The 25,728-nt window shown below is 45.2% G+C and overlaps 1 protein-coding gene across 1 annotated transcript in view; it reads right to left on the bottom strand.

The window, feature by feature from the left end:
• kiaa1522 (KIAA1522 ortholog) overlaps positions 1 to 18,102 on the bottom strand; it is a 42,980-nt gene extending 24,878 nt beyond the window's left edge. Inside the window, 2 exon segments of the mRNA XM_029122799.2 lie at positions 16,022 to 16,521; positions 17,919 to 18,102. Of these exon segments, the coding sequence (XP_028978632.2) occupies positions 16,022 to 16,268 (247 nt within the window). The 5' untranslated portion in view covers positions 16,269 to 16,521; positions 17,919 to 18,102.
• Positions 18,103 to 25,728: the final 7,626 nt, after the last annotated feature.

Here is a 25,728-nt window from a genome sequence, read left to right as displayed (position 1 = left end):
GGATTACAGTTGTGGGCCATAGACTTCATTCCGGATGTGGAACCATCTGACATCAAGGGGAAAACGTGTTTTTAAAGGCATTGGGGATAATCAGGAAAGGGTTCCCCATCCTTCCTGTCTGTACACATCCTGGTTTAGCTGGAGGACACCTTTGCTGTGTACATTTGATTTAAAGAGCTATGAGTACAACTAAGTTGACTGCAAAACTAAATGTAGGACAAGAACATTTAACCATAAAAATTTAGAGGCGTCACAAGCTTCTTTTCTTTCACAGAAAATAAGAACAAGCACCCTCTTCTCTCTTCCTGCCCGTGGGCATGAGAAAAAGAAAGGGAAACTCCATCTGTGTAAAATCCCATAAGGACTCTGATCCTGCCTTTAAAACGGTGTGCTACAGACAGGCCTTTAAGGTGAATGACTCACAGCAATGGATAAAAGCGGGTGTCTCCACAACCTTTCATGTTGTGAAAAGGGAATGAGGCCAGTAGGTTTTCCACATTGGCTGTGCTGTCACTAATCTTCCTGTGGGACTCTGTGCTGTGTCTAATCTCTCTGTGGGACTCTGTGCTGTGTCTAATCTTTCTGTGGGACTCTGTGCTGTGTCTAATCTTTCTGTGGGACTCTGTGCTGTGTCTAATCTCTCTGTGGGACTCTGTGCTGTGTCTAATCTTTCTGTGGGACTCTGTGCTGTGTCTAATCTTTCTGTGGGACTCTGTGCTGTGTCTAATCTCTCTGTGGGACTCTGTGCTGTGTCTAATCTTTCTGTGGGACTCTGTGCTGTGTCTAATCTCTCTGTGGGACTCTGTGCTGTGTCTAATCTCTCTGTGGGACTCTGTGCTGTGTCTAATCTTTCTGTGGGACTCTGTGCTGTGTCTAATCTCTCTGTGGGACTCTGTGCTGTGTCTAATCTCTCTGTGGGACTCTGTGCTGTGTCTAATCTCTCTGTGGGACTCTGTGCTGTGTCTAATCTCTCTGTGGGACTCTGTGCTGTGTCTAATCTCTCTGTGGGACTCTGTGCTGTGTCTAATCTCTCTGTGGGACTCTGGGCTGTGTCTAATCTCTCTGTGGGACTCTGGGCTGTGTCTAATCTCTCTGTGGGACTCTGGGCTGTGTCTAATCTCTCTGTGGGACTCTGTGCTGTGTCTAATCTCTTTGTGGGACTGTGACAATGGGACATTCAGAAATGGAGAGACACTAACTGCGGACTGAAATCAAATTGTTCTCTCTCGTTAACATCCCATCTTTTTCTATTCCTTCCACCCTCCCCCTCTCTCACTTTTCTTGTCCTGTTCATCCTGACTTTTTCATCTCTTTTTGTAAAAAGAATTTCAGTTGCTCTCCTCAAAGCAGGGACTGGAAAGAGCATCTTAGCGGCAGCACATAGAAATCAAAGAACATAATCCTGAAGGATAATGGGACACGGGATATGACACCAAACACATCCTGTCTTTAAGAATGTGATTCAGAACAATTTTTAACCTTTCCAGTCTCATCCTCAGTGCCTTCTGTCATCTCATTCACTCATTCCATCTTGCCTGTCTGACTGCCTATCAGGTTTTCTGTCTTGCCTCTCTTTCTGTCTGTCTTCCTGTCTTTCTGTGTGCCTCTGCCTGTCTGTATGTCTGTTTGTCTGCATTCTTGCAGCTGCCAATCGCAACAAGTACACACACACCACATTTGAAATACTTTATTGGAATCATCAGGCTGTCCATGACTGCTGACTGAGCTGGACATAGTGGCTGAGCCTTGGTTTTAGACAGGCCTGCAATCTGTCAGGCTGGAGCTTTAGTCCAGACTCCCAAAGACCAGAATTGCGAGTTGGCACGATACCAAAGTCTGTTCAGGCGTGACACGATGGGAACAAGGTCCCTGTAGCGGTCAGATGGTGAGCCCAGAACCCCCCGCACGACATGAACACACACATCACACACACATACACATCTCACACACACACACACACCACCATCCCCTATTGCAAACAGAGGACTGTCTGTCCTAACCCAAGGAGAGGGAGCCTCTGAAGTCTGCTGCAAATGAGTCAGACACACACATGCATCACACACACACACACATACACATCACACGCAACAACACGCAGCTGTATACAGCAAATGAGTCACACATGACGTTAGTTATGTACTCCATAACATCCCCCGGTCCCTCCCTCCACCCCCCTATCTCCCCCTGTCCCTCCCTCCATCCCCCTATCTCCCCCTGTCTCTCCCCCTCTCTCTCCCCCTGTCTCTCCCTCCACCCCCCTATCTCCCCCTATCTCCCCCTGTCCCTCCTCCATCACCCATCTCCCCCTGTCTCCCCTGTCTCTCCCCCTGTCTCTCCCAGTCTCTCACCCTGTCTCTCCCTCCATCACCCATCTCCCCCCATCTCCCCCTGTCTCTCCCAGTCTCTCTCCCTCTCTCTGTTTCCCACTCTGTGTGTTTTCTCTGCTGTATATGTTGCAGCCCCTCTCCCCATTTGCTGATCCACAGAAGGTGACGGTGACATATGGATCTTTGAGTTGGACTTCAGCTTGTTACATCCTGGCCTGCTTGATTACATTGCGTATTAATCGGAGGAGACACTGCAGCACTGATGTACAATGTGGGAAAGACACCCATCATGTGGAGCATCACCCACCTTGGTCATGTGGAGCATCATCCACCTTGGTCATGTGGAGCATCATCCACCTTGGTCATGTGGAGCATCATCCACCTTGGTCATGTGGAGCATCATCCACCTTGGTCATGTGGAGCATCATCCACCTTGGTCATGTGGAGCATCATCCACCTTGGTCATGTGGAGCATCATCCACCTTGGTCATGTGGAGCATCACCCACCTTGGTCCCGGAGAGCATTCGGGTCAGTGAACCGTGGGCCGGCCTTCATAGCGGCATGGTAACCGAAAGGGACGGTGTGATGTGTTTGGTTGTGTCTGGCAGCAATCTACATTATCAACACGGCACCCTCTGCAATCTACATTATCAACACGGCACCCTCTGCAAACTACATTATCAACCTGGGCACCCTCTGCAATGTACATTATCAACCCGGGCACCCTCTGCAATCTACATTATCTACCCGTCACCCTCTGCAATCTACATTATCAACCTAGCTCCCTCTGCAAACTACATTATCAACCCGGGCAACTTGTGCAAACTACATTATCAACTTGGGCACCCTATGCAAACTACATTATCTACCCATCACCCTCTGCAATCTACATTATCAACCTAGCTCCCTCTGCAAACTACATTATCAACTCGGGCACCCTCTGCAAACTACATTATCTACCCGTCACCCTCTGCAATCTACATTATCAACCTAGCTCCCTCTGCAAACTACATTATCAACCCGGGCACCCTCTGCAAACTACATTATCAACCCGGGCACCCTCTGCAATCTACATTATTATATAGATAGCAACACGTATGAGCACTGGTAATAGTCAGTTATGAACACTTATAAAGCAGCGTTATTAAGCCTGGTAAGCGACATACAAAACTGTTTCCATCCTCAATAAGGAACCAGCGGTATAAACTGTAGACGACGATTGAATGTATAATTGACCTATAATGGAAATGCTTCCTCATTCGTCAACACCCTTGACTCCTCCCCCTCCACGACGATGGACTAAGACAGACACGGGCGAAGCTCCTCAAAAGGCCCGCCGTTGTTCAGTGCGCCGAGAACGTCTGGGCTGGCGGGGTTGTTGTCGTGGTGGGATGGGTGGTCATGTGTAAAGCCAGTATGCTGGAACGCATTCCCACTGCCCGGCTTCTGAATAAACCTTCACAACAAATGAAGAATAACACAGGACACTGCCCGGCTTCTGAATAAACCTTCACAACAAATGAAGAATAACACAGGACACTGCCCGGCTTCTGAATAAACCTTCACAACAAATGAAGAATAACACAGGACAGGGCAAAGCAGGATAGCAGAGGTCAGGGGGAGGGAGGAAGATCTACACTGACTACAGTGTCTGACGAAAACATCCAATTAAGAGCTCAATGGGTTATTGGTTACCATGGAAATCATGGGTATCTTGGCTCAGGCAAGGAACTTCCATCGAAGTTTGAATTCTGCCGAGAGAGGTGCACAAGGGAAAAAAACATTCCTGGGAAAAAAAAGTCTCCAATGATCCTGATCAAGGACTTGGCCAGGGCTATTGTGTTACTGTCTGATGAGCCTAATGGAACATGAAACATGTTGTGAAATGTGAACCATCCACCACTGCCAAGATGGATCCATACATGTTTTAAATCCGAACGGAAATGTTGACTGGATAAGTGGAATTGTGTTGTGGAATGTGAATATATTTTGGGGGAACCTGTGCTGCTATTTTGCTCCAAGGAAAGACTGTTCAATGAGTTGGTCTGGGAATTATCTGTGCTGGACCTAAATAGTTTTCCACTCACACTTACACTACCTCACACACACACACACACGCATACACATGCACATATATTACAAACCTACACACACACACATTGATTGCTCATCATATTTGGCTAACCCAACCTTAATGTAAACCCAAATCCTAACCCAAACCCAATACCTAAACCTTACCCTAAATTTATCCTAACACCTACACCAAAAATAAAAAGTTCAGAAAAGTTTAATGACAAAAAACATTATAGTGGCTGAGCCAGACTTTTGAGAAATGTTTGTCCCGTTCACAGTAGTAGACCCATGTATGATGCTTGTTCTCACACACAATAACAAACTCAAAATCGCAGCACACATTCTCATGGGTCAGGAGGTAAATAATCCCACTGGGAAATGAAAACTTAAAGCAGACTCTGTGTTTTTACAGAAACAAACCTCCGTCTCACGTTAGTCGTACCCTCAGAGCTGACTAAGGAAGTGTCAGCATGAGAACACTGTCCATTCAAATCCCAAAAGGCTTACTGCTATGACACACACACACACACAGTGTATTGGATCTTCGTCCAAACAGCAGATCTGGAAGCTTGCATCACGGTAAGTATTCCAACTACCTCATATTGCAATAAACTACAGGAAGCTGTCAGTACAATTGCCTGTTATTGTAATAAACTACAGGAAGCTGTCAATACAATAACCTGTTATTGTAATAAACTACAGGAAGCTGTCAGTACAATTACCTGTTATTGTAATAAACTACAGGAAGCTTTCAGTACGATAACCTTTTAATATGACTACCTGACAGAAAGCTTTGCCAGGTTAAATGATAACAAATCTTCACACTATGATACACCTTTATCTGCTACGCTATGTGAGAATGAAAACAGGTAATCAGGTAATGGACAACAAGTGAGAAACATCACATAATATCCAGCGTCCCATCCTACCTGTTCTGGGTTTATCCGCCCAGCCAAAGTGCCAGAAGGTTTTGGTTTTCCCCGGTTCCGGACTAGGTTTAGACCACTTTGAGTGGAGCTGAGGGTTTGGGTGAGGTGAGGGTCCGTTTCTGAGAACAGGGACCCCCATCTTATTCTTGTGATTACTGTTCCCCATGATGATGTAATCCGCGCCCCTGTCCCCTACAATCCAGCAGCAGGAAGAGTCCCAAAAACAAACTTCTGGATGGTCCCTCTGTCTCTCTGCCTTTCACACACCCACACACACACACACACACACACACACAGTCACTTATGCTTTACCATAAACATTACCTGAACATCTCAGTCATTCATTCAGTCTCATCGTCACACCTTCTCATCCCTGTTAGTAAAGCGTGCATCTTCTTTCCAGCCATAACACATAACACATCTTCTTTCCGTCAACACACACCAACACACTGACACAGTTCCAGCTACAACACCGTCAACACACACCAACACACTGACACAGTTCCAGCTCCAACACTGTCACACTCCCAGTCTGTCACAAAAGAAACTGCTACACACATTCACAAAGACATGGCTCCCTGCACGTGCACACACACACGCACACACACACACACACTCCCTCAGTCCTTCACATCCAGCAGCTGTACGTCCCTCTAAACAAGGCAACTGTGGCTGTGCCCCTCCTCCTCTCTCTCCACTCTCTCTCCTCTCATTACTCTCTCTCCTCTCTGTCTCTCTCCTCTCATTACTCTCACTGCTCTCTGTCTCTCTCTCCTCTCTGTCTCTCTCCTCTCTGTCTCACTGCTCTCTCCACTCACTCTTTATTCTCCTCTCTGTCTCACTGCTCTCTCCACTCTCTCTCCTCTCTGTCTCTCCCTCCTCTCTGTCTCTCTCCTCTCTGTCTCTCTCTCCTCTCTGTCTCTCTCCTCTCTGTCTCACTGCTCTCTCCACTCTCTCTTTACTCTCCTCTCTCCTCTCTATATGCTCTTGTCTCGGTCTCTGTCTCCTCTCTAAACTCTCTTCTCCCTCCTTTCTCTCCTCTCTCTTTACTCTGTCTTCCCTCACTCCCTTCTCTTCTCTATCTGATTGCAGCTTTTACTCTGACCACTAGGTATCTAATAGAGGAAGAAGCAGGGCAACAAGCTGATCAGATGATTAACACGCTCTCTATGACCCCCCCCACACACATCCCTCCCTCCCGGTTTTCTTCTATTCTCACCCACGTTTTCCCTTCTCACTATTTACTAAGGGTGTCTGTAACAAGCCCCAGTAACCTGTCTGTCTGTCTGTAACAAGCCTCAGTAACCTGTCTGTCTTTCAGTCTGTCTCTCTGTAACAAACCCCAGTAACCTGTCTGTCTTTCAGTCTGTCTCTCTGTAACAAACCCCAGTAACCTGTCTGTCTGTCTGTAACAAGCCCCAGTAACCTGTCTGTCTGTCTGTAACAAGCCCCAGTAATCTGTCTGTCAGTCTGTCTCTCTGTAACAAGCCCCAGTAACCTGTCTGTCTGTCTGTAACAAGCCCCAGTAACCTGTCTGTCTGTCTGTAACAAGCCCCAGTAATCTGTCTGTCTGTCTGTCTGTGACAAGCTCTTTGAGTCATGTCTGTCAAGATACAATATCAAGATCACCAAACATAACACGTGGAAATGTTTTTAAGTGTCCCATTTGCACAATACTCACGCTTGTGTATTGTGTTTCGACCTCAGTTTCTCACATAGGGAACATGCATGTGTTTATATACATCAACTACTGAACATTGGAAACACAAATATACTTCAAATATCTAGCGGAGGAAATACCTCAGGCAAAGCAAGACAGCTAGGAACCATCAGTAGACTTTCCCTAGCAGTGAAACCAGAGGAAATGCTTCTGGAATAGTCTGGATGATGGCATTACGTCACAGAGAAGGATTACTGCTCACAGAGAAACATCACCTGTGTGTCACATGGGAATCTGTGCCTTCATCTCCAACCCCAACCCAGTTATTCTCCTTCCTTTCTTCTTCAACAAGAGCAATAAAGACCTCCTTCCTCCCCTCCCTCCCTCTCCTCCCTCCTCCCCTCCCTCCCTCCCTCCCCTCCCTCCCTCCCTCCCTCCCTCCCTCCCTCCCTCCCTCCCTCTCCTCCCTCCCTCTCCTCCCTCCCAGGGTACTGTGGCAGACATGCAGGGAGAGAATGACTGTGACCAATCACATTCTCATCCTTCCTCTCTTTCACTCCATCTAATAATGCATGCGTTTATCTCTGTGTGTATTCATGACTGCGTGTGTGTGTGCGCGTGTATGTGTGTGAGACACGTTTTCTGAGTGAATACTGCGGTTCCATCTGACTCCTGACCAATCCAGTGAGTCCCAGCTCTCCTGAGGTCCGCCAGCCTACATCACAACCGCTGCATAGCAGGTTCGGTGAAGTCAAGAACAGGAAAAGCTTTGCCATGCTGCTCTGCTTCTCATCACACCGTCCACCCGCCCAGGAAGTGTTCGCCCGCACATGCCAACCAGAGCAGAACACAATCCCCAGCCTGCAACCATGACTGAGCCCGCAGCCGCCCAGCTTGTCACAGGGAGTCCCCAGAGCAAACCTGGGTCGACATCCACAGGTGGCGACGAGTCACTTTGCACCGGCCTCTGTGGGACTCCCGGGGACTGACTGTACGCTACAACCAGGACAGGAACCCCTGGTTGTAATGACTCAGCTTTACGACATCAAGTCACTTTCAATAAGAGCGCCTGCTAAATGACTCAAATGGAAAAGGAAAATGTGTTTATCCCATAGTCTCGCCCTCCTCTCAAGCAGGTCGTGATGAATTAGGTTGTGGAGGAGTAGAGGGTAGGAGGAGGTGAGAAGTAGGAGAAGAGAGAGGAGGAGAAAATAGGAACGTAGATGTACTCGAGAGGTGAAGGAGTATTTACACATCTGTTTTACAGACCTAGAGATCGATCAGCCAGTAAAAGGCAAGATGAAAGAGAAAGAGGAGTGGGAGGGTGGAAAATGGAGAAAGAAAGAGAAGAAACGGGTTGGGTGAGGACTGGAGAGGGAAAGAAAGGGGGGTGACAGAGAGGGAGGAGTATGTTTAGAGAAAAGAAAGCTGGGAGGGTAGGGCAGTGAATAGCTGCAGTAGGCTATAAAGTATCTCACACAAAAGTAACGGATCCTCTATGAAAACCAACCCCAGAGATATGGAACAACACTCCCATCGCATACAGTTACAAGACCAAGCTGCTCCAATCCAGCCAACAGAGGAACACAGTTAGTAGGTGTGTGTGTGTGTGTGTGTGCGCCTGCTTGAATGTGTGAAGTACCAGTTTCCACTGATGTGACAGGCTGGATAGTGAAGCACAAATGTCATCCAGACTAAAGCTTCCTGGTCAAACGTGGACTAGTGGCTCTAGTCGTCAGGAACAGAAGCCGTTGCCAGGGAAAAGCGTTGTCAGGGTGACTGAGGTGCATTGCCTCTGGACAGGGTTCAGAGTTCTACCTGTGTGTCTGTGTGTGTGTGTGTGTGTGTGTGTGTCCGTCCAGTGAGATAAACGCCCATGGGTGGAGTAAAAACTCACAAATATTTAACGGTGCAGTGTAAGTAAACTTCTACAATTGAAATGTAAACTATTGAACATCTACAGGTTAAGTGAGTTCAGTTCAGGTGTTAAGGGTCGCCGAACATATTGAGGTCATGTTGAGTTAGGGTTAAAGGTCAGATGTTAAGAGTAAGGAGGTCAGGGATTATGAATTAGGTAAAAATGTTAGTGATTAAGGGTAAGGTATTAAAGTCAGGGATTAAGAGATGTATAAAGGTCAGGGGTTAAAGATAATGTATTGAGGTCAGGGGTTAAGGGTAAGGTTTGAAGGACTGGGCTTACCTACCCAACACCACCTCCTAGTGGTCAATAATGTAATTCTTATTATTATTAAACAAGGAACACAGACTGAGACAAGGGTCTGTTTTACAGTTGGGCCCTGCATATACAAGTTTACATATACAGGTACGTTTCAATGATTAAAAACAAATAGAAAAAAACAGAGCACAGACCAAACAAGACATACAGTTTAGGTACGATCACAGATAGCACAAAACAAGTAAAAAAATGTCAGACTGCTACAATTCTCTAACCACCCTCCATGGGGACTCCCCCCCCCCGGTATCTCAATCCTCGCGCTCCAGCGCTTGGATAAACTCGTCAGTCCTTTTGTTTGATTATACTCTGCATCGATGTCTACATAACAGAACTTGCATTATCCAAAGCAGTTACAAAGACAGCAGCAGATTGTTACATTTTCACAGGAGCTATTCCCCTGACAGCACAATAACTTGCATTACTCAATGCAGTTACAAGCAACACAGACACAAAAATCCTCCAATAAATGTTTAAAATGGCAAGGGGGACAAGAGTCTCCAGTTTACGTTTGTATTCCATAAGCAGGATGCGTCACAGCAAAAGGCAGTCAGACCCTTATTCTGTGGAAATTGCAGGGGCCTCAAGTGTAATCCAGGCTTGAGATCTGATTTCGTGAGTTATATTTCTAAAGTTGGTGAGTGATGATAAATAAGAAGGTAGTTTATTTCAAAGGGCTTTATAGACAAAAACGAGAGCATGTTGTTTCCGTCTCATGGACAGCTAAGTCCAGCCCACACTTTAACATTAGCTACAGTGGTGAGTTCTGTAGCTAGCATCCATAATAAACCAGAATGCACAATGCTATGTGGCATCCAGTGGTTGAAGTGTGGATGCCATAGCTCGTAGATAATATCTCCATAGTCTGCAACCGACATAAAAGTAGCTTGTATCATTGATTTGTATTTGTGGAGGACAAAGATAGAGGAAGCCTAGCTTGATCGTTAGCCTTTTACAGAGTTCATCAACATGTATTTTAAAAGATAGTTTATCATCCAGCCAGATCCCTAAGTATTTGTATATAGAGACTTGATTAATTGGAGAGCCATCTAAGCACGGGAGAGACCCTTGTTGTGTCTTAAAATCTGCCTCCAGCTGTGATAACGCTTGGTCAGCCGTCAAAGCTAAAGAGTACATGACATTCAGCGTATAGACACATTTTACTCTGTCTTAACACCAATATTGTTTATGTAGAGAGTGAACAGCAATAAACCAAGTGTAGAACTAATTACATCCATGAGCTGGGAAATATCTATCCCGCTGCATCCACCTTTAAAGGTCACTCGAGAGCGACTGATCTACAAATCAAGTTGATCATAAATCATTTCTCAGTGTTGTTTGTTAATCATTCAGTCAATCAAATTTCACCCATAATCACATTTTCTAAAGTTCGCCAACAAGGCCGTTCTTCACGGAAACACCATTCCTGATTAAACAGCCAAACTCCATCTGACTGATTGGATATAACCAGGTCTGGAGAGGAGAATGAAAGAAAGGGGATTTTCTGGATAACACATCATAACCTACCATAACATATGTTCCCTAACAAATCTGGGATTTTCTTTCTGCACAGAGCATCACTTCAGATCTACCTAGCTAGAATAGCAGTATGTATGTGAGTGTGTGTGTGTGTGTGTGTGTGTATGTGTGAGATCCCCAAGGCATAGTCCTGGGGTCTGTAGGTGAAGACTATCTTGTCTGAGAAAGTATGGCTGTGGTCGAAAGCCAAAGCGTGACACTCTGATTAGGGAATATGTAAATATTGATCATGTAACTCTTGGCAACAATGTCACTAAGGATGGTAAGTTGAGTGTTTGCTTTCTTCCACTCTGTTTCAGTCTCTCCTCTCTCTCATGTTAGTCATGTGGCAGGCAGACGTTTATATCCAAAGCCACTGACATTGGTAAATGTGTTGTTGTTTCCATTCGTCCATACATATCAGCGTTGCAAGCAGCAAAAACCCTTTGTTTGAGAACTTCAGAGCACCCCAGATGAACCCAAGCGTTTGCAAGGCAAATATCTGATCAGAAACGTGCCCTATCAGAAACATGGATGTCACCACATCCCTTTGTGACATCACACCCAGCGTCTTTGTTAACTCACAGTGATGTTGCTAGGATAAGTCACCCCAGAATAACGTTGCCAAGGCTGAATGAGGAGGGTTCTGCTCACAGATATGGGTATCTGTGTGTGTGTGTGTGTTTCAGAGGGAATGATCCTGGTCTAGTTGGCAGGGCGAGTACTGTACCCCTCATTAAACATTCAAGTCCTTCTCTCACTCCTTTGTTTTCCTCTCTTCTGTTCCACGTCTCTCTGGTTCAGTTGCCATTCAGTATCTGACACTGAGACAGGATGAATCTACCAGTGACTACAGCAAGTTAAGTCTACTTCATCCACCTACATCTTTACAGTTTGTAATCTAGGATCAGTGCCCAAATCTCAGTAATCGCACCACTAATCTGCCGCTTTTCTAATAATATATAACACGGAGGCCTGTTTGCACTTCAAGCCACACAGATGAACACCAGAGCTGAGCTGGAAGTGAAAACCCAGGGAACCACAGGGAGCAACAATGAGCTCACCAGAAAAGCACCCTGACGCTCAGCCAGCCAGCCAGTCAGCCAGCCAGTCAGCCAGTCAGCCAGCCAGTCAGCCAGTCAGCCAGCCAGCCAGTCAGTCAGCCAGCCAGTCAGTCAGCCAGCTAGGTAGTCAGGACTGGATTTACTGAAACCCCTAGTGACAGGGTGGGTTGTGTGTCTATGTGGACAAGAGGTGATGTAATGTTTGGTTCGGCGTCATCCTAAGCTCAGTACTGCTGATAGCAGCATCACACACACACACACGCGCACACACACACACGCACACGCACACACACGCACACACAGACACACACACACACACAGCTGAACATAAAAACATTGTACACAGTTTGACAATGGTTTGGAACGAAGAAAACACAACCACCATTTGTAGGTAAAAGCAGAAAGCCACAAGGAAAACATAGTCCATTGTTACCGACTGAGGGTTTCTCTGAAACTACAGAGGAGCAAGTCATCATCACAATGAGCTGTAATGAATGGGCAGAGTTACGTCTGTGGCTGGACGGCACAGAGAGAGGGGGAGACAGATGGGGTGAGGATGAAGGAGAGAGAGAAGGAGGGAGAGCCAGAAAGAGAGAGAAGGAGGGAGAATAAAGGGCAAGAGAAAGAGGAAGAAAGGGGGAGTATGAAGGAGAGAGATGAAAGAAACCAAATGAAAAAGTGTGTGTGTGTGTGTGTGTGTATAGGTGTAGGTGTGTGTGTGTGTGTGTGTGAATGTGTATAGGTGTGTGTGTATATGCGTAGGTGTGTGTGTGTATGTGTTTATGTTTGTGCATGTGTGTATGTGTATATGTCTTTGTGTGTGTGTATATGTGTGTGTGTATATGTGTGTGTGAACAGGGCTCTGATTAAAAAAGCATTTGCAGAGCATTCCCCCACAGACATGGTCCTGCATGAATAGGGCTTTGTGTGGCTCTGTAATCTCTCTCTATCAACTCATCCTGCAGCCAGAGACACAGCCGGCCTCAGTCACCCCACCTCAACATCTACATGAGCCCGGCCCGGGACGCAGCTAAGTGTGACTAGAGAACCAGCCACTAGGGAGATGAGAGGCGCTGCTCTGTTTAGATACTATATAATTACAATGAAGATGTGTGTGTGTGTGTACTGGGTTTGTTCAGGATCATTTGCTGTCAGTTGCTTCAGATGAAAGAATCGTCAAGGTTTCACTTACGCTTTACGTTTAATGGGCCTTCATCTCCGCCTGGACAAATGTTGAGCGAGCTGTGAGGTTCTCGGACACATTTGACACGGTTAACAAACACATTCAGGTCGAGAGACAGACAGGTTTCTGTTAAGCCTGCTACTCTTCAGGTCGGTCCGGTGTGTGACCTCACCCAGCTGTCCCTAATATGAACCATTTAGAACACTAACCCTTTAGAACCCTAACCATTTAGAACACTAACCCCTTTAGAACCCTAACCATTTAGAACATTAACCCCTTTAGAACCCTAACCATTTAGAACATTAACCCCTTTAGAACCCTAACCATTTAGACCATTAACCCCTTTAGAACCCTAACCATTTAGAACATTAACCCCTTTAGAACCCTAACCTTTTAGAACATTAACCCCTTTAGAAGTCTACTGACAATTATTTTATAGGAACTTTGACCTCTCACTTTATGAGTCTCAAACTTTCTGTCCCTCTTTCTCTGTCTCTTTCTCTGTCTCTTTCTCTGTCTCTTTCTCCGTCTCTTTCTCTGTCTCTTTCTCTGTCTCTTTCTCCGTCTCTTTCTCCGTCTCTTTCTCTGTCTCTTTCTCCGTCTCTTTCTTTGTCTCTTTCTCTGTCTCTTTCTCCGTCTCTTTCTCTGTCTCTTTCTCTGTCTCTTTCTCCGTCTCTTCCTGTGTTTTCCCCTCTCATTTCTCCTGACAAATAGAAACAAAAGGTGAGAGACAGAGAGAACCACCACCCATTTAGCGGGCATAGAATAAAGGACAAAGTGGCCAATTCAAGAAAAGCTTGTTAGTCTGAAAAGCCATTAAGACAATATTGTCCCAATTTCAAAAGGAGGTCAAGGATTCATATAGCTAGCACATCACCGCCACAAACGTACACATCCCCAAACTTCCACCGACGACTTCTTTCATCGGCCGACATCTTGGCCTTAATTCATTTGTTGGTATCTCAAAGCATGAAGTTATCGCTCTCTGAATGATGGTGTCATATTTACTGAGTTGTCCTTTGACATCCGTGACCATACTCAGATCCCAACATACCTTTATGTCCAACTGAATGCAGGAAATACATTCGCCTTTGCTACTCATGTAACATGTTCCATTGGCCAACAGAAACATAGCAGGCAGAAAACCACTGGAGAACTACAAAGAACAATTTGAGTGTGTCCAAGCATCAACAAGGGCTCTTAATGTAATTATTCATTTTCATGAAACAGTTCTGAGCCTCATGTCAACTGGAAACGAGCACATGCACACTCACAGCGTCTAAGAGAGATCTGCTGAGACCGTGTGGAACCTGTTTTGGCTTGGGTGCATGAAGTGGGCACCTTGCAAGACAACAGAACACCAAAAGTAGACATCACACACACGCACACACACACACACACACAGACAGGCACAAGGAAGCTGCTTTAAAGGTAGAAAAACAGGAAATGAGGGATAGTGGAAATCTCTGTGCTTCTGTCATGACCCAATAAACTTATCATGACACAGACGAGATTAACCCTGGTGTGCAAATGCACCTCAATTACATGACCACATCTGTCATATTAAAATCACCCATCAGTCAAACTAAAATCACCCATCAGTCAAACTAAAATCACCCATCAGTCATATTAAAATCACCCATCAGTCAAACTAAAATCACCCATCAGTCATATTAAAATCACCCATCAGTCAAACTAAAATCACCCATCAGTCATATTAAAATCACCCATCAGTCAAACTAAAATCACCCATCAGTCATATTAAAATCACCCATCAGTCAAACTAAAATCACCCATCAGTCATATTAAAATCACCCATCAGTCAAACTAAAATCACCCATCAGTCAAACTAAAATCACCCATCAGTCATATTAAAATCACCCATCAGTCAAACTAAAATCACCCATCAGTCAAACTAAAATCACCCATCAGTCATATTAAAATCACCCATCAGTCAAACTAAAATCACCCATCAGTCATATTAAAATCACCCATCAGTCATATTAAAATCACCCATCAGTCATACTAAAATCATCCATCAGTCATATTAAAATCACCCATCAGTCATATTAAAATCACCCATCAGTCATATTAAAATCACCCATCAGTCATATTAAAATCACCCATCAGTCATATTAAAATCACCCATCAGTCAAACTAAAATCACCCATCAGTCATATTAAAATCACCCATCAGTCATATTAAAATCACCCATCAGTCATATTAAAATCACCCATCAGTCAAACTAAAATCACCCATCAGTCATATTAAAATCACCCATCAGTCATATTAAAATCACCCATCAGTCATATTAAAATCACCCATCAGTCAAACTAAAATCACCCATCAGTCATATTAAAATCACCCATCAGTCATACTAAAATCACCCATCAGTCATATTAAAATCACCCATCAGTCATATTAAAATCACCCATCAGTCATACTAAAATCACCCATCAGTCATATTAAAATCACCCATCAGTCATATTAAAATCATCCATCAGTCATACTAAAATCACCCATCAGTCGTACTAAAACCCAGCCAGTGTCCAAGACCAACCACCACTAGGTCTTATAAAGAGTCATAGTTCAGGTGTAAAAGTCAGTTGACATAAGAATGTGACATCACAGGCCAGTACAGCCACGCCCAGCTTATCTCATGTGAACATGAGAGATGACAACCCATCTGGCTTTGCCTTTTCCCTCCCTTTCTTTCTCTCTCTACTGTCACTCTCTCTTTAGATGATTCATGATTCATTCCAGGTTTACATGTGTGGGATTTATGGTTCATTCCAGGTTTACGTGTGTGGGATTTGTGGTTCATTCCAGGTTTACATGTGTGGGATTTGTGGTTCATTCCAGGTTTACATGTGTGGGATTTGTGGTTCATTCCAGGTTTACATGTGTGGGATTTGTGGTTCATTCCAGGTTTACATGTGTGGGATTTGTGGTTCATTCCACGTTTACATGTGTGGGATTTGTGGTTCATTCCAGGTTTACACGTGGGGGATTTGTGGTTCATTCCAGGCGTACCTTTAGGCGAATCCTGGATCTGGTGTCCATGTTTGGTTCCGTTGCCCTCTGTGGCTCCAATCACACTTCCTATCCTGTTCTGTTCATTACTTACGTTCTTCTTCCTCTTGGTTCCCTTCAGCCAGCTGAAGGCCTGGCCTAAGGACCCTCCGGCCTTCTTCTGCCCCCGCTGGGCCTTCCCTTCTCGGGCAAGGATTTCGGAGATGTCCCTGGGCACCAGATCCCCCGCGGAGTTCCGGCGGGACATTGCTCCTGGGGTTTTCTTTGGGAATAGTAGTCTCCCCCGTTCTCTCCCCTGTTCTCTCCCCCGTTCTCTCCCCCTCTCTATTCTATCCCTTCTTTTCTCTGTTGAGATGAAGGTTCACGACTGTTCCTCTGACATCTCTTTTCTTGCTCTCCTCGGGGGTGGGAGAGTTAGGGCCTCTCTTCTTTCATGGCCTCTTTTCCTTCACTTTCTCGTTCTCCGTTCTCTTTCTTTATTTCATCATCAGGGTCACCACCTGCCAGAATAAGCAGAAAAGGAATGGAAGGAGAAAAAAATCAAATATGTATTGGATGAAAAAATACATGTGTATATTTGGCCTCTTGCCACAATTTGTTTGTTTTTTGTGTCACGCTTTAAGGCTTTTCAATCATTTTAACACCAGCAACCCACTACTTTAGCATTATATTGCATTATGAAAATGGTTTCATGTTGTTAGCATTTTTAATGCCTGTTTTTCCATTGGTTTGACTACCGTTATTTCATGTAGACTTTGACAATGTAAGTAACCTAAGTTTCCATGTTAAAAATGACGTCTACTGAATTGAACGGTTCAATGGGGGGGGGGGGGGGCAAAAGGAGGGGGGGGGGGGCAAGAGGAGGGGGGGGGGCAAGATGAGGGGGGGGGGGCAAGAGAGAGGGAGGGCTGGATGTAAAGGATACAAAGATAAGACGAAGGTACAGTATGTCAGCTTCAGCATGCAGTTACAGCAAGAACAGCCCCTCAACCATGTTCTCTTTCCCCTCTTCCCCTCTCCATCCAGTGTGTGTGTGCGTGTGCGTGTGTGTGTGTGTGTGTGTGTGTGTGTGTGCAGTGACGGAGTCCTGTGCAGGATAATAGCCAGTTTAGTGGGATCACATGTGGTTCACATCAGGAAGAAGAAGAATGAAGTTTAAGAGAGAGAGAGAGAGTGAGAGGGAGGAGAAAGAGGTCCATTTCTGGTACCCCCCACTCCCATTCCAACCCACAGAAACCTGAATGTAAGACAGAAACACAGGATAAAAGACCCAGCAACTCAGGGGGTACTAGGGCACACACACACACACGCACACACACACACGCACACACACACCTCCACCTACACACACACACACAGTACATTCACCATCCACTCACAAACACACACCCACACACACACCCACACACACACCCACACAGACACAGGCCATGTTAACTCTACACCAGCATAACACCACTGAATAAACTGTCTTTTAAGGTTAATTAACCCTGTTGCATGTTATTCTACCATGAGAAGAAGTTACTGCTACTGTCTGTCTGTCTGCCTGTCTGTCTGTCTGTCTGCCTGTCTGCCTGTCTGCCTGTTCCCAGTCAGGTGAACAAATTGCAATCCAGCGTAATATAACAATCCCCGCAATTTGACAAAGCACATAACACACAAACACACACCCACACACACAAACACACACACACACACACACACACACACACACTGTCCTGCACATGCAGATGGTCACACCACCTCAGACACAGATAGCCAAACATAACAACCAAAACTCCTCCACACAAGTTGCACACACACTAATGTTCACAAATAGGTTTTCTCACTATCCCACTCTCGATGAAAACTACACAACTTGATCATTCCAGCACATAAAAACACAACTTGTACTCACTTTGTGAACCATATCTCTTCTCTTCTCTGCTTCGGTGACTTTCTCTTTCTGTGCCGTTCTTTTTTCTCTGTCTCTTTCCCTCCAAGTCCCTCTCTATGTTCTCTCCCTCTCTACCTCCATGCGCAGGCTGCTGTTTTCTGTGTGTTTAGCCGTGTGAGAGTGAATGAAGCCCCTGCCCTGGTCCGTCTGTCTGTTCCTCCCTCTGGGGCCGAGCCGCTCCTCCCACTTCCCACAGTGCTGTTAGCAGTAGCCTCCGAGCTAGCTTGGTTAGCCTCTCCTCCCACTAAAAGACCACGGGGTCTTAGCATTAGTGGATTGATAGGCCTCAACTTGTAACTGTTGCAATGTTAAATTAAAAGGATTTGCGGTATCTTAAAAGCTAGCTATGTTAGCTTCAGTCGAGCTTGTCATCATCCATACAATCCACTGTCATCATCCCCTCTCTGCCCCTTCTTCTTCGGGGTCCAAAGGTTCATCCAGAAGGGGATCAGTTCCTCACACAGGACAGCTGTGAGGAACTGAAATGATGAACAGTTGAACGTGTAAACATTTGAGTGGGTACCAGAAGATCTCAGGATGGCAGCTGACTGTCGGTCACGTACAGGTCCAGTACAGTTCCCATCGATGTCGTCTGGACAGAAAGGCGTGCCGTGAGACGAGGCGACAAGGTAGAGTCAGATATGTGACGGACATAGAAGACAGAATTGTCAGCTCTGTCACCATGGTGACAACGACAGAGACCTCAGCTGACACTCTTACACACACACACACACACACACACATTAACAACACACACGCACACTCACTAATAATGATAGTGAACATGTTATACAAACACACACACACACACACACACACACACACTGATATAAAGCCCCACAGGGGACCCATTAGGTGTGGGCTCCAAAGAAATAACTCTCTCACTCTTGGCTGAATCTCCTCTCCTGTCCGTTCTGCCAAGACGTCCTCGGGTCCCAATGCTACCCTGATCCCTGTAGTGGGCCCTGGCTCCGACCAAGGCCCCCTGGGGTAGTGCACAACCGTAGCATGCCTCGCAGGGCACAGGGTGTGATTTGGTACTGCGCTATCTCCATCTCTGGTTTCATAGCGGCACTGTGTCGGGGAGCATGGGAACGGGCCATCCTCCCAAATGGCACACTACTCCCCCTATGCGGCGCGCTGCGAGGTTAGGGCACTACAGAGGGCGTATGGTGTAATTTGATCTGCAGGCACACGGTAAGTTATGGTATGGAGGAGACAACAGTCAGCCAGGTGTGTGTGTGTGTGTTTATGGGGGGGCAGGATCATCTGGTTTCAATGTGGAACAAACTCTGGGGTAAGGGCTTGGGGCGGGTGGAGTCGTGGTGGTTTGGGGGGACTGGAGGAGGGGTCAAAAAAGAATGGGAGGACAGAACATGCCATTTGTGCATGGGGGGAGGATTCAGGCGAGGTAGAAGCAGTCAGATGCTGTGACTCTACTGTAACCCTATTAAGGATCTGTTTACTCTGCACATCAAACAGAAAAACATCATTGTCACTTTCTGCATAACAGTGACATAAAGTGTCCTCAGAAGTGAGTCTCAGAAAGTGAGTCTCAGCGGACCACTCCGTCAGCTCTGACAGGGCCCAAATTAGCTGCGTCAGGACATCCAAGACGACCTCAGTGTCACGTCACCTAATTACTGGTCCGCCGGGACGTCACCTAAATTACTGGTCCGCCGGGATTCTAATCATTCTATTCTTGAACATGAACGTTAGAACCTTAGAACACTTAGAATCCTGGGAACGTCCACGTTCTGATTCTAGAAACATGTTACGAAATTCAGCAGCATTAAGAAAGAGGAAAATGAAGAAAACATAACTGTGAGGTAGATTAATGGTTTATTAATCGACATAAGATGTAAAACATATGACCAGATCACAGAGATGATATGAAGGTTTTGAGAGTAGAGTATGTCTGGCTGCTTAGGCAACCTTCCCAGGGACACAGATGTACATCTGATGTAGTCCATGAGGGAAAACAGGCATCCTAAATCACACACTATATAGCACACTACTTTTTAGCAAAGACCCATAGGGGCAAGGATGCGATTTGAGACACCTCCAGGCTGTCCTGGTTGAGGGGAAAGTCTTTTTAATCGTTCGCAGATCAGATAAGGATAACAATGTCTTAACTCAGATTAACACTCGGAATTATGTTTCAGACTTTTTAAGACCGTTCCCTTTTTAAGACTGTTCCCTTTTTAAGACTGTTCCCTTTTTAAGACTGTTCCCTTTTTAAGACCGTTCCCTTTTTAAGACTGTTCCCTTTTTAAGACTGTTCCCTTTTTAAGACCGTTCCCTTTTTAAGACATTTCCTTTTTAAGACCTTTCCTTTTTTCCGACTTTGATTTCAATGCCCATATATAAACTGTATGTTTGAGAGATGAATCTGACTCATAGATGAGCTGTCTGTTGCAACAGTTACATGAATGTTTCAGGGTTGACCGTATTAGGTTGACCGTATTAGGTTGACCGTATTAGGTTGTCCGTATTAGGTTGACCGTTTGTCAAGTTAACCATCTCAGCTAACCCGGCTGGGGGCAGAAGTAAACAAAGGCTTAGTAAACACTATGGGCATTTAGGCACACCCAATGTTAAAGGGAATTTCACCTAAATATTATTTTTCTGCAAACTATCCCCATAAGCTGGTGCTGGGCAGATAAAGCCTACTGTGTTTGGGAAGGAAAGTACATTTTAAATTCCAGTAATTTAGCAGACACTCTTAACCAGACTGACTTACAGTTAGTGCCTTCATCTCTAGAAGCTAGGTGCAACAACTACACAACTCTTTAGTAGATGTGTTGTGTGTCTGTGTGTGTGTGTGTCCTGGGGAGGTAGGGTAACAATGAGTCACACTTTGGTTTGGTCATGCAGAACAGATTGAAATGTTTAAACATCTCCATGGCAACACCACATGAAAACAGTAACTTTCTACCGCCAACAACAGCTTTTACTTCACTGAGAGCAGTGTAACTGTTTCTCCACGCGTTTAGGACATGCTGGCTTCCGTGTGCGTGTGCGCGTGTGCGTGTGTGTGTCTCTACAATTAAAATAATAATTTACCAACTGAACAGTTTGAGCCTTTTGGGGATTTCATCGTCACTGGGTCTGATGGTCCTGCTCACATCCAACGAAGTAAGAGGAGAGAGGACAGGAGAGAGAGAGACAGTGAGGAATGAGAGTGAGATGAAAGACAGACCGAAGACGGGGAGGGCGGAGGGACAGAGGTAGACTCTGGGCATGGGAGTATATCTTCTCAGAACACTCAGGTGAGAAGAACCCAGGTATTCATATTCGCCTGCCAACCACCCAACATTCCATTCCTGGTTGCCATGGCACCGGACAGACCCTCCAGTAAATTATTTTGGAGCTTTGGAGTAGAGTAGCTGGACAGAACTTTATGGTGAACATTTCAGGACATCAACCGTCGGCCTCCGGCCTCCCTGAAGTTCCTAAAATGTGCGCCATACAGTAACCTCCCATTAGCCAAAATCAGAGAACAATAAACAGACATTGACAAACCAATGTATCTCAATAACAAGAAAGGCTGAAATCTGAAGTCTGACGGCTGTCTGATAGTTACAGTATATCACCAGGCAATTTGGCAAGTGTGTGTGATCTGTTTGTGTGATGTGTTTGTGTGTGAGTGTGTGTGATGTGTTTGTGATGTGTCTGTGTGATGTGTTTGTGTGTGTGTGAGATGTGTTTGTGTGTGTCTGTGTGAGTCTGTGTGTGTGTTTGTGTGTGCGTGTGTGAGTCTGTGTGTGTGTGTGTGTCTGTGCACCAATTCTTTCTCTGGCTGACCAGGAAATCCAGACTGCCGGTCAGAATAAGCCGTTCTCTCCCAACTCGGCATTATCATTCCCAAGCTGCCTTTGTCCTTTCCTCTACACACCGGAATTCTTTCTGCACCAACGAGTACCTCTTACTCACACACACACACACATACACACTGGAAAACAGAGGCCCAAAATCAATGGCACATTCCGCATTTTTAAAGAGCCACAACACATTCAACAACTGGTTATTTATAACTCCTACCAACAGGATAGAGGGAAAATAACTAAAGAGAAAGACATGGAAAGAGAGAAGTGTGTGATTATCAGACATTTAAATTCAGAAGTTCATTCTGAATGACATTCTGTGTGTGTGGAGCAGAGTATACTTTTACCCAGTTCTCAACATGCCCGTGATGTTTCCAAGACTAGCCAGTCTTAAGAACGTTTATTAACTAGTACTTTTACAATTTGTGAGGTAAGATAGGAAGTTTCTCTGTGACAGCCTTATACAAAATCAGTCTTCCATGTAAAAATGTTATTGCTGAGTTTGGATTTGGATTTGCTTTTTGATAGCATAGAATGTACTTCCTGTTTTCCCTTTCAGTTCATTGGCAGCCAAGCACACATTGCCTGTAGTGTTATTTTTAAATCGTTAACTCTCTCTCCACATACAGTGGATATAAAAAGTCTACACACCCCTGTTAAAATGCCAGGTTCTTTTGATGTATTAGAATGAGACAAAGATAAATCATGTCAGAACTTTTTCCACTTTTAATGTGACCTATAATGTGACCAATTCAACTGAAAATCAAAGTGAAATATTTGAAAAACAAAAACAACCTTGTTGCATAAGTGTGCACAGACTTAAACTAAGTTATTTCATTTTTCCCCGTTGAAGATTTCAGTTTGTTTTTCAGTTGGATAGTTCACATTATAAGTCACATTAAAAGTGGAAAAAGTTTTGACATTATTTATCTTTGTCTCATTCTTTTACATCACAAATACCTGGCATTTTCACAGGGGTGTGTAGACTTTTTATATCCACTGTATATATACATATATGTCCCCCTTTCTCTCTGTCTCCACCTCTCTCTGTCTCCCTCTCTCCCCCTCTCTCTGTCTCCCTCTCTCCACCTCTCTCTGTCTCCCTCTCTCCACCTCTCTCCCCCTCCCTCTCTCCCCCTCTCTCTGTCTCCCTTTATCTCACTCTTTGTCTCCCTCTCTCCATTTCCCTCTCTAGACAACTAGGGTTGTCTCTCTCTCAATTCCTCAAATTCCTGCACCTTCTCTGGCTGAGCATCACAAAGGACTGGCAGGAATCAGGAGGAGTGAAAGAGAGGGAGACCGGAGGAGTGAAAGAGAGGGAGACGGGAGAGAAGGGGAGTTCAGAGGAGGAGAATAATAAAGGGGAGAAAATAAGAAACATGTTTCGGATATTTCCCAGGAAACAAGGGGGATTCAGACGACTAGGATGGAGGGATGGAGAAGTCTGGATGGAGGGATGGATGGAGAGGTCTGGATGGAGGGATGAAGAGGTCTGGATGGAGGGATGGAGAGGTCTGGATGGAGGGATGGAGAGGTCTGGATGGAGGGATGGAGAGGTCTGGATGGAGGGATGGATGGAGAGGTCTGGATGGAGGGATGAAGAGGTCTAGATGGAGGGATGGAGAAGTCTGGATGGAGGGATGGATGGAGAGGTCTAGATGGAGGGATGGAGAGGTCTGGATGGAGGGATGAGAGGTCTGGATGGAGGGATGAAGAGGTGTGGATGGAGGGATGGAGAGGTCTAGATGGAGGGATGGAGAGGTCTGGATGGAGGGATGGAGAGGTCTGGATGGAGGGATGGAGAGGTGTGGATGGAGGGATGGAGAGGTCTGGATGGAGGGATGGAGAGGTCTGGATGGAGGGATGGAGAGGTCTGGATGGAGGGATGGAGAGGTCTGGATGGAGGGATGAAGAGGTCTAGATGGAGGGATGGAGCGGTCTAGATGGAGGGATGAAGAGGTCTAGATGGAGGGATGGATGGGAATATGAAAAAATGATATAAGATTAAACTTTATTGTCACTGAACAAGTATAAGTACAGTACAACGAAATGTAGTTAGCATCAAACCAGAACTGCAAATAGAAGAGGGCAGGGAATGTACAAATATTAAGTATATGTATATTACAAATGACAATACTAAATGTGCAATGAAGGCAAATACAGGACAACATCTGATGAAGGTACAGGACAACATCTGATAAAGGTACAGGACAACGTCTGATGAAGGTACAGGATAACATCTGATAAAGGTACAGGGCAACATCTGATAAAGGTACAGGACAACATCTGATGAAGGTACAGGACAACATCTGATGAAGGTACAGGACAATGTCTGATGAAGGTACAGGACAACATCTGATGAAGGTACAGGACAACGTCTGATGAAGGTACAGGACAACATCTGATGAAGGTACAGGACAGCATCTGCTATATAGAAGCTTCCAGCTGCTCCGCTGTCAGAATGGAAGGGTGGGGATTTCTCAATGTTTCAGACCTCATGACAGGTCAATTCCTGATCAACCAATCAGAGTTCTGTGCCGACTCTGGGTCTGGACATGACCCAGATGGACTAGTCAGAAATGATGATGAAGTTCCCTCCCTCTGAGAAGAAACTAGAAATAGTTCCTTCCCTAGATGAAGTCCTAGGGACTGAAATAATTGTGTTGAAGATCTTTAACCTCTTTCCAAAACAGGCACAGGCTTAACCTTAAGTTATTTAAGTCCTCGATTACAACTCCACAAATAAACAGAAATAAACAAATGATTGGGAAAATGCAAGACAATGGGGAGAGATTCAGCGCTGTTCTCACTCAGGACAGTAACATTTAATCACAGACAGATCTGAGGAAAAACATACCGCCTGTGCAGTGATCAATGTGGCTAGCTGTCCAGACTCTAGAAAGAGGGAGAGAGAAGGAGAGAGAAAGAGAGAGGCAAAGAGACAAGAGATAGAGAGAGAGAGACAGAGGGAGTGAGAGAGACAGAGGGAGTGAGAGGGCAGACAAGAGTGAGAAAAACAAAGAGGATTTACTCAAATAAAAGCATCCTGAAGGACAACTTTATCAGCCCAGTGAGTCGGTTCATCACTGAAACCAACACTACATGCCGTTCATTTGTCTATTACTGTTTGACTGCCAGGTAAAGTTCTCTTGATGAAAATGTCATTCAAATTCAGTATCTATCTCAACTGGCTGTCTAGTTTGCAGGCCAAAATAATGGGTAGTTTTGCCTAAAATCCACAGTTGCAAGTATATAAGTGTTGTTCATATAACTTAAATTAACTACAATCTTGCTGACACCAACAGCTCTATGGAAACATGAGATGCATTTAGATGGCATGTTTTGGATCTGACATTCCTGAAGGGTGTGGCTTTGTGGGTTCTTAGGGAAAAGAGGAAAAACAGGCCTGGTTTTCCATCCCTCATCCAGTGTTTTTCTCCTCTCTCATCCGTCTCTGCAGGGGTCATTGCTCAGCTGGATGATGTCCCAAACTTCCATGATAACATTTCCACCACGACAGCGTCTATCTCTCATAACATGATAAAAGAGGAATAAAAAATGTGTTTGCGTTGCTTTGAATTTTGAATGGATAGGAAACACAGACAACACACACACACACACAGACAGGTGCAGACTTCTTAAATTTAATTTTGTCTGAAAAACAGCCCACACATATATAAAAAAGCACTTCGCCAACGAGCCAACAACATCCAATCATTCAATGAACCGTCACAATCTAAGATTTCAAGCCAAAGATACAGTGAAAATCTATAAATATCTCTGTTCTGTTTGGGCGTTGAGCCTTTAGCAGAACGCTCCATTACAGTGAGTGAATCCCAAATGGATATTACCTATGGGACCTGTTTAACAACATGCAAAGGAGCCGTGACTGAACCCACAGAGAAGATTGGGTGACTGACTGACTGTCTCGTTAATTGACTGTC

Source organism: Esox lucius, chromosome 10, assembly GCF_011004845.1.
Source record: "Esox lucius isolate fEsoLuc1 chromosome 10, fEsoLuc1.pri, whole genome shotgun sequence".
NCBI lineage: Eukaryota > Metazoa > Chordata > Actinopteri > Esociformes > Esocidae > Esox > Esox lucius.
This window is presented reverse-complemented; position numbering and strand designations above follow the sequence as displayed.